The sequence below is a fragment of the Mangifera indica genome, chromosome 18 (genome assembly GCF_011075055.1).
Source record: "Mangifera indica cultivar Alphonso chromosome 18, CATAS_Mindica_2.1, whole genome shotgun sequence".
In the NCBI taxonomy this organism is placed as follows: domain Eukaryota; kingdom Viridiplantae; phylum Streptophyta; class Magnoliopsida; order Sapindales; family Anacardiaceae; genus Mangifera; species Mangifera indica.
Genome location: NC_058154.1, coordinates 6,645,391 through 6,655,797, shown reverse-complemented (window position 1 = coordinate 6,655,797; position 10,407 = coordinate 6,645,391). Strand labels below are relative to the sequence as shown.

At 33.6% G+C, this 10,407-nt stretch overlaps 1 protein-coding gene across 1 annotated transcript; it reads right to left on the bottom strand.

Annotated features, from left to right (window-relative positions):
* Positions 1-7,036: 7,036 nt before the first annotated feature.
* On the bottom strand, positions 7,037-9,358 carry LOC123202336 (tyrosine-protein phosphatase RLPH2-like). Its single transcript, XM_044618211.1, has 4 exons — positions 8,751-9,358; positions 8,032-8,099; positions 7,624-7,803; positions 7,037-7,471 (listed from the first exon to the last, which is right to left on the bottom strand). Exons 1-4 carry the CDS (start codon positions 9,262-9,264, stop codon positions 7,301-7,303), a joined length of 933 nt encoding a protein of 310 aa, XP_044474146.1. The 5' UTR covers positions 9,265-9,358; the 3' UTR covers positions 7,037-7,300.
* Between the last annotated feature and the right edge of the window lie 1,049 nt (positions 9,359-10,407).

The window sequence follows — 10,407 nt, the reverse complement described above, 5'->3', positions numbered from 1 at the left end:
TGTTGATCAGACTTGGGCTATTGAGATGATATTATTCATATGGTAGGGCTCTAGACCTTTCTCATCTCCACACATGCATACCAAATGCTACAACACCCATCATCAGTATGGAATCACATAGACTCATTAGCCTTACTACTTTTACTACCACTTTACTCACAGTTTGGTGGCATATAACATTATTATACACCATCTTGAATTTTTCAATCCGAATAGGATTTAGTCAAGTACGTTCCACATCCACGTATTTGGGTAGACCCTTATAAAATTTCTATTACCAACAATTCTCATTAGGGTCTTATCATTAACTTTCTTCCATCAATAGCCTTCAGAGAGGTAGGTTTGTCATTTCTTTAATCCATATATTCATAGCAAAGCTTCATACATTATGAATCCCTTTTAAGAGATTACATTTCCAAATTTTCCTAAAACCACACGGGCATGTATTACCCAATCTACATAGCTTAAGACTAAAACATATGGGAGTGTATCCTTGGTATAGAACATACGACCATGTGTCTTTTACCACAGGGGCATGTGTCCATTCCCAATTCTACACCCCCCTGTACCTAACTTACATGGGTGAATATTCCCAAATAAACATGGGCATGTGTCATTAAAATTCCAAAATTTCTAGAATTCTACCACTATGTCTCTTACATTTTTCATACTTCTAAATACTACCAAAACACTTTTAAAAAGACCATATCTTACCATACGGTGTTATTCTGTGCTACACACATGAATCAACAAATTATCCATCATCAACATGGCACAACATATACCCAATATGTCTATCCCATTCTATACTACACATCAAAAACTTATTCCTCCATATACCAACTTCAGTGAGTTTTCTATCCTTCTACCAACCCAAACAATCAATTAACATTAAATCAAACAACCATATATAAGGGAAATCATTACTAAACCAAGATATAACAATTTTAACTACAAATAAGACCACAATCATGTAAAAACCCAATCAACCCTTACTTCCACTGTCAGTATATATATACAACTAACCTAAACCATCAAGAATCATGTTTTTATTCAACTGGAAACCATCAATAACACCCAATACATAAACATCACAAGGAGTTATGCTACTTACCTTGATAAAATGGTGACACTAGTCTTCTCGCGGCTTGAACGACTCCCAAAATCTTTTCTCCTAGTGAAAAGTAATTCTAGCACACCCTAATCCTCCTTTCTCTCATGTTTGGCTAAAAGGATTTTGAAAAAAAAAATGAAAATTGCCTCTTCTGTGACTTTTTTATTTTTAGATTAAATAGACGTACACGAGCATGTATGCTAAGCACACAGGTGTGTACACTAGTTATCAAACATTAAAACCACATAGTAAGATTCCTACAGAACATAACATTATCCCAGCATTCAAAATTTGCTGACTAGACTCAGTCGTGTATCTCAATTACACAGGCGTGTACCCTAGCCAAACTTGATCAAAACACATGATATGTTGAAAGACCATTTTTCCATCTTTGCCACATCATACACAGTCATGTATGTCACAAATCACAAAAAAGTCTCTCAAACACAACCTCATATAGGAAAAATACTAAAAAGACCAAAATAACTTCAAGCACACCTACAGATGTTACATCCCGGATGTTCAAGTGGTATACAAGAGATGTTCTTGGTTAAAGTCATATGGGAATTATATTCACCAGTGACAAAGTATGTAATTGTTAATTGATTTATTGATTAATGCAAATATGTTAATTATGTATTTGAATGAGTACGATGATGTTAATTTCTCACTTTAACCATCACTAATTGAGGAGGCTACATAATGATGTGTTGACATTGTTGCCTATACAGGTATGTTGGATCCCCAATCATTGTCATCCTCTTCGATAAGAGATGAAGCTTCTCCGACAATACCACATATGGACATTCAAGCCCTTAATCCTGAGACACCTGTCAATGTTCAAGCCCCTAGTCTTGAGACACCTATCAATGTTCAAGCCCTTGTTACCACGCATATTATATGTCTTATCATTGAACCTCATCCATTGAGACCACACATCTTTATGGCATTTAGGACCCTACTACCAAACACCCCATGTATGATTACCCATCAACTATATCACCTGTTTTGTCCCTCTTAGATGTTGTATTAGCTTACTAGGGCAATATGATATGGGTGAGATTTCTTCTTTACAGGATTGAATGTCTATCTTGCAAGAGTAGATGTCTTCTCAAATATCTCGATTAAAGGATCATATGAGTCGTTTGGAGTACATTGTGACACATACACAACTAGATATAATCAATCAAATGACAAAACCTCATCTTATTTATTTGTTCTATAAATTGTATTTACCTATTTGTCTAACATGTATATTAACTTCGTACAGTACTCATGACAACATTGGGATGTCTTCACCCATTGGCCCTTTGATTCCATTACCTCCCGCACCTGAGGTTTGTAATTAATTGTTGTTAGTATATTTTATATGAAATATCATTGAATAATTTGTTATTAATACTCATACAGGGTACTGGCTATGAAGGGATATCGGTTGGCCCTTCGATTTCATCACCTCTACCACCTGAGGTTTTTAATTAATTTTTGTTAGCATATTTTATATGAAATGTTATTGAACAATTTGTTATTGATATTTGTAGAAGGTACTGGCCATAAGGGGGTATTGATTGAGAGTTTTCCATATACACCTTCCTCGATCGGAAAGGTAAGGTAAATTGTTGTTGTTCAATCAATTGAATGTAATTAAATATTATTGTGTATATTAAATTGATTTTCCTTCTTTTTAGGATGAACGATTGTGGTTAATTACTGAGATCCCCACCGCGTGCAAAGAGGTCATTCATATTAGTTCACAAGGGGACGAATTACTTATGTTATTTCACAGGGAGAGCAAGATGAGATATGTCCATTATAATTTGTATATTTTCATATATATTTATTATTGATAATATTAAATTACTTCTTTAGTCCATCTCGGGGGTACATATGGTTGATTTGACAATAAAAGAGGATTTTTCCGTCAAACCGCCTCCGTCGTACGTCAAGAAGGTAACAACAACCAATTTCATTGTATTTGTTAATTAAGATGAATTAATGAATCAAAAATTTTTTGTAATTTTCTAGATGGTATGGATTACTCATGGTAGGGTGATCTGAAAGGATCTAATCGTTCAAACTCCTTATACAAATCAAATCAAACTGAGGGTGAAACGACTAATTTAGACCATTCCATCTTTTGCTATAAAGCATGAGGAATATTTCCTCATGTGGTACACCAGAGCTATAGCATTTGACAACCATGATGTTTATTACATAGAAGCGTAGTCTAAAGCTGTTTTTTGGCACACAGTTATCGAGCTATGTAAATGACTGACTGACGATGAAAGTGGTCTACATCTATTGACTTTGGTTAAATGTTTTATAAATTCATCAAAACAAAATACAATTCATGTCCTATATCCATTTTAGCATGTTGATTCTTTCTTGGCACTATTACATTAGCACCAACATGATTAGCAAACTATCATCCCACAAATTTAGACAACAGTCCATGGTTTTTTTGTGGGGCATATCGGGATGATATACGAGAGTTGGAGTACCATACCACCAAGTGAGTACGAGTGACCCAAGCTATTCACAAAGATAGTGGAGGTGGATTACACCCTTGGTTTATTTTACAAACCATAGGGGGAGGTCGATAGGGTATTGTATATACATGTTTCCATTATAATTTACTTATATACAACATGTGCGTCCATTATAATTTATAAATATTTATAGGTTTTCTTCCCTATAAACTTCGATTATACCCATTAGGTTATCGAAGTCTTAGATTTGCATGATTGGTTGATCACCATATATGACTCTGAGATAGCATACATAGGTAGTATTGATCGGTTTATGTGGCAGATGTGGCCCTACACCACATTCATCTCGACATTATTGGTGGGGACGAGTTTTCAGACCACTATTAGGCGTACACCATAAAAGGATAATTTGGTATTACATCCAGCGGAAGGTGTCCCCTAGTAAGACAAGGATTCTAATAACTGCGGTATTTTTATGTTGAGCTTCTTCAAGTGTCTAGCACTTTCACAGAGCCTAGATTTCTTCCACGAGTCATCCACCTCGATGCGTTAGCATTTGGCTTCACAATTATATTTCTACTACAATGAGTAGATCGCGAATGTACATTTGAATTTATCATTGGTTATTTATATGATTTTTTTAGTTGTTATGTATATATTTATTTATGATAGTTTATTGGTTGTGCGTTCGATTTCATTTTTGTTTCAGTTTTATTACAACTATACTGATAAAGTATGAATCAAAACTCTAATAATATGAATACATGTTTGGAATATAAATAATACTGATATAATATTCAATGGATTACATAAATAATACTCATTCCAACAAGTAAATAAGTAAAACATTATTCACACTAAATAGATTACATCTCATATGAACAAGTACTTAAATCAAATATTAATCAAGCTAAATTGATTACAACTCATTTTAACAAATACTTAAATCATACATTAATCAAACTAAATAGAAGATTGTGAAGATTTCTATCATTTATCTCTTTTTAATGAACCTGATAGGACAAAGCTTGGAACCAGAGCTAGGCTTTTGCATTGTGTTCAGACATGTCTTAGTTGAGTACATCAAATACAAATCTTAGGTATAATGATTTTACCCTGTGAAGGACGTCAATTTTGATTTGAAGGGTGACCCGATAGATGACAATCTAAAATAAGGGGTAAAATAACTCTTTCTTTGGTGGTAAGTAACCATTCAAATTGGGTATCGAGTAAATTGACAGGTTTCGCATACATTGCATGGTAGTAATTGGTGGTGAAGAAATGATGAACCCATGCATACACATTTGTGAGCCTCATATGTCTTGCAACAACAACCACATGTTTGCATGGAATACGTGAAAGTTGAAACTTCTTGCATGTACAAGTCATTTCATGAAAGTCCACAATGTTCATGTATCCACCACTACTTATAACCTGATACCAAACATTTGTAATTTGGTGTTTTTTATCATTAAAAATGTTACCAATTTTTACAGTATTCCCATCTTAGTTCGATCCTGCACCATTTGATGATGTTGAAAGCTGAGGAGGAAAATCGAGTAGCCACTTAAATGGATCAATAAGGACATTACCAAAAATGGTCCAGAATAATTCCCACCACTCACAATATAATCTTCAAGTTGGAGATTAATTTTATCATAGTTAACATGCAACATATGCCCGAAGTATGCCTCATCAAAAAAAGCATCAGTTATCTCGATCTTCTCAAAGTCAACCCAATTTGGAACCCTCTCTTTGTCTACATGAACCCATTCAGCAACAATATAGAAAGCATCATTATAGAAATCAATCAAGTCTTTTCCAGCAATTCCTTTTTCACTTCACTATCATTGTTATCACCAATTTCTTTTTCTTCTTTTTGTCCTTCAATTACGATACATGTAACAAAAACAAGAATACATTCCTTGAAGTATTATGACATGTCAATATGATCTTGCACATCTTCATCATTTTCGATCTTTACAGAGGAGTCGAGCTTGATTCTTTTTGGTTTTATACATAGCTGAATGTAGTTTCAAATCGGATCAATATCACAATGTTCACTCAAAAGTTGAGTAAATCATTCAAGTGTTGTTCCAAAGGGAATTTTAACCAATTTCTTAAAACTTCCAATATACTTCATTGTGTTCTGATCATGTTGGATCCATTCTCATAGGAAACAAATAGTTGCATAACCAGCTATTTTAATTATCACTCTTACAATTGAAAATTTTGGTAAAAAATTAAATATTTATCATAAAAATTTCACAATAAACATTTACCAATATCAAAATGACCACTATATTTTTTCTATAACTTCATTTAATCTCCTTATATATGGTCGAATATCAATATGTCACTTTTAATTTTTCAACATTTCATTAAACACCCCTATACATTATGTGAAACCAAAATATTTATTTCATATATTGATTACTATCCAAATGATCCTTATATTTTTTTAATATTTCATTTTACTCCCTAATATATTATATAATATCAAAATGCATCTTATATTTTCATAACATATATGAACTTGATATTCTTATAATATCAAAATGTCTTCTCTTTGTCAACATATTTTTTTAGTACCCTCATATTTTATTTAATTTTAAAATACCCCTTTATTTATCTAATATACCATTTAACACCCTCAAGTATTGTTTTGTATCAAAATGTCCGAATATTTTATCAAAATGTCTTTTGCTATTAAAATACCCTTCATATTTTTCTAACATTTTATTTAACTCCTATATTTATCTAATATTTCATTTAACACCCTCATATATTGTCTTGTATCAAAATACCTCTATATTTTTTTAACATTTTGTTTAACCCTCTATATTTATCTAATATCTTTGTAACACCCTCATATATTATCTTGTATCGAAATACCCCTATATTTTTCTAACATTTCATTTAAAACCTTCACACATTGTTTAATATCAAAATGTCCTCATATTTTTCTATTATTTTTTTGACCCCCTAATATAAGATAAGAACTTATTTAACAAATAAAATTAAGTTTGGGTTAAAAGTCATATAAATACCTTTTTCTCACAAATTGATTTTCAAAAATACAAATTTTTTTCCTTTCAAACAAACCCACAGTATTAGATATTAAATAAAAATAAAAGTAAGAGCAAAAGTTTAAATGATGTGAGAATGGTATAAGAGTGAAAGTTTATATAAAAGTGATGAAGGATAGTTTTGACATTTTATAAAAAAATTTGGGTATTTTTGCTTAAAACTTTGAAAATGGGGAATTTTCACTTAGGAGATGAAAAATAGGACATTTTTGCTTAGATGGGGGTAGAATAAGGCATTTAATTTAATTTCTCGAAAACCAACCAACATTCTTCACATATCCAAATCCAACATTATATCACAATCGGAAAAGAGTTTGTTCTGTTTTAACAAGAGTAATACTATATGTACAAATAAATTATATAAACTTATTCATTCAATTTGATATGATAAATTATACAATTTAAAGTTTCCTCTCCAAAAGCCCACAACATTAAATTCAAAACAAGTATCATGATTTAAGTAAAAGCATAACAGCGGTTAGCATACACAGTCCTGTTGTGCATGCAGTTGATGTATTCCAGTATGAAAACACAAATGGCAGCATGCTTTTGCTAATGTCCAAGTATAAAGTTGCTTCATTATATGATCATCATCATCAGAGTCAAAGCTATTTCACCAAATTATCAGTATCACGGAGAATCTTCATTGAGGGAAGCACTATTGCAGCCACTGGCCTATCTTCATATCCACCACCTTCATCAATAATAAGTCGACCGCCCTCAACGTGTAGTTTGCCATGGTGACCACTGACCACAATGACTGGTTTCTCAGTTAGTTCCTGTCAGATAAATATAGTCATTTCACGTTATTAGGCCTAAAATGTTTCCTATTAAATGTCTGACCAAAGGCCAACCAAAGACCACAATTAACTCAGCAGATGAAAGTTCAATTAAAGCACATGCATATTAATATAAGGCACTGAGTCATTACCTTCGGTATCTCCCACACATTTTTCCTCCCGCTTAGAGCTTCTACCTTGGACACTCCAGTGTCCCTGGCTTTCAAAAACATCAATTGCTCATCAACATTTTTTTCTTTCTCTAGACCAGCATGGACAGCAATTAATTTACAGTGTTTAATTCCGTCCTCAGACTCTACACAGACATCATCCTGGAAAAAAGAAACAAACTTAATGAATCTCTCATTTGATGTTTCACATCAAGAAAGCCTCAAGCAGTTTGCATTCTTTTGTTCAACGAAACACAGAAAATACAAAATTACATTAAGTTATGACTAGGTACATAACATTTTGGAACACGAGTGGTATAACTTCCGGGCACACATACTTAACTTATCATACTCATGAATGACAAAAATGGCAGATAGAAGAAGCAATACCTCTTCATGAACCCAAACCATATTGGCCAGAAATTTTTTATGGTCATCAGGTACCGCCTTAACCAAATCTGCACATAATAAGTATTCTTTCAATTGAAAATAACCATAGCAAAATCATAATTCTTAGGATTAAAAAACCAGTATCAATTCTAATAAGAACAAAAGACAAAGAAAATTAAACCTTCAAAGGAACTCCAAAATTAAGAATAAAACAGTATTAAGCATCCAACTACACTATACAAGAACAAGAACATAGCAATACTTGTCAAAAGAACAATTTCTTAAGCATCAAAGAAGCAACAATTTATCAACAGAAAACAAACACCATACCCAATGACATAATCATGCCCCAAATCAAACACAATAGCAATAAAATTAATTCCCAAATTCTCAACAATAAAGACAAAAAATGATACTAGCGAAATTGCATAATTTTTGTGCATTGAATTACCAGGATTCACATTCATCAACCAAATTAATCTATCAAACACAACATGAGCAATTCGAAACCCTTAATTTAAAACACAAGAAGCCCTTTACCAAAGAGAGATAATCATAAATTTTCTTAAAACTAAACATAGGTATGAAACTACAATCAGTTCTCAAATTCAACATCTTCTAAAAACTAAACACAAGTACTCAAATCACAGAGATTAAATCCCATTAGCAACAAAACCATTTCTCAAATTCAACGAAAAACTGACTGATTAAAATCATACCAGCAGAGCCATGAGGAACCCCATAAGACTCAAAAGTTGGAGCAGCATCATAAATAGAGCCCTTATATTCAGTCCCCTTAACAGAATTAAACTTAAACATAATATGCCCACCCCATCTCCTTCCTTGCAAATGCATTCTCTCATATCCCTCACCCTTAAACCAACCTTCTCTCTCTTCATTTTGTTCATATTCCTTCCACCCCTCTTTGAAATCCGCCCCATTTACCGGCTCCGAAAGCACTCCGACGAATGCTGCAAACGCCAGGTCATGGTTTCCGGACAGAAAGACATGTTTTTGGCTGGGGTATTTTGAGGGCAGTGAAAGTAAGAAGTCTATGACTTCTCGCGTGTTTGGTCCGCGGTCACAGTAATCGCCCAAGAAAATGATGAGAGCAGAGTTGAAGTCTGATGGGTCGATAAGGGTTTCAAGATTTGTCCACAGATTTTGGAGCTTTGTTATGTATCCATGAATATCGCCTATGCAACATACCGTTCTTGGCTTTGAATTGGACATTATTTTATTATTTGGAGTCTGGAATTTGGCTGAGAAGGCTTACCGATGATCATGATCTATGAAGTGGAACGATCGTTCATGGAAGTTTATTGCTATATGGCCAAAGGATTGTTTCCCACCCAAAGTATGCGCATTCTCAGTGTCCCCCGTTAACTTTAAAAATCACATTTACCCACCCATAGGCTGTTAAAATTAACTGAATTTGTTAGTTATATCATTTTCCCCCCTAAACCCTAAAAACAAATCATTTCACCACAACCCAAGTTTTAAAAACAACATTTTCCCCCCTAGGGTTTCCAATTTTCAGATTCAATTTTTTAGTGTTGTTTCTTCCTCTCCGATGACCTCTAGACAACATCTCTTCCTCTCCGATATGGTCTTCTTCCGATAGCTCTCCTGGAAGTGGTCGTCCACGAAGACGAGTCGTCTTCATCGAGACGAAGTCTCATCGACGAAGACCTCGTCTTTGTCTCAATGGATACGACTCGTCTTCATCAACGACCACTCCCAGGAGAGCCACCAAAAGGAGACCGCATCGAAGAGGAAGAGGCATCGCCTGGAGGTCACCGAAGATGAAGAAACAGCGCCAAAAAATTGAATATGAAAAATTAAAAACCCTAGAGGGAAAAATGTTATTGTTTAAAACTTGGGTTAGGGAAAATTGTTAGTTTTTAGAGTTTAGGGGGGAAAATTAAGTCAAATTTAAGTTTATTTTTAATAATACAAAGAAAACGACAATTTTACCCTTAACACTTTCAAATAGAAGTGACTTCATGTGTATAATGTAATGCAATGTCTAAGATTAAATCTAAATTGACACAAGCATAGTTGAGGTTGTTTGAGAGGACATGTTTTGGACACTTGCTTCAATTACCAAATACGAGATTTAATGGAGCGCTGGTGCACCCCTTCATGTTGTGATAGTTGTATTGGGGTTTTGGGAGATTGATTTTTGGTTCAACATTAATGGGTTGACATGAGGTTCAGCTCATTTGAGTTTGCATTTATGACCAGGCTACCATTTAGTCAGATCACTACCATTGCATCATATATTTCATAAGGTTTCAAAGATAGAATTCGAGAGACCTATTTTTTGGGATGTCAAAAGGTGCAATATTATGATTTGAAACAAGTTTTCTTAAT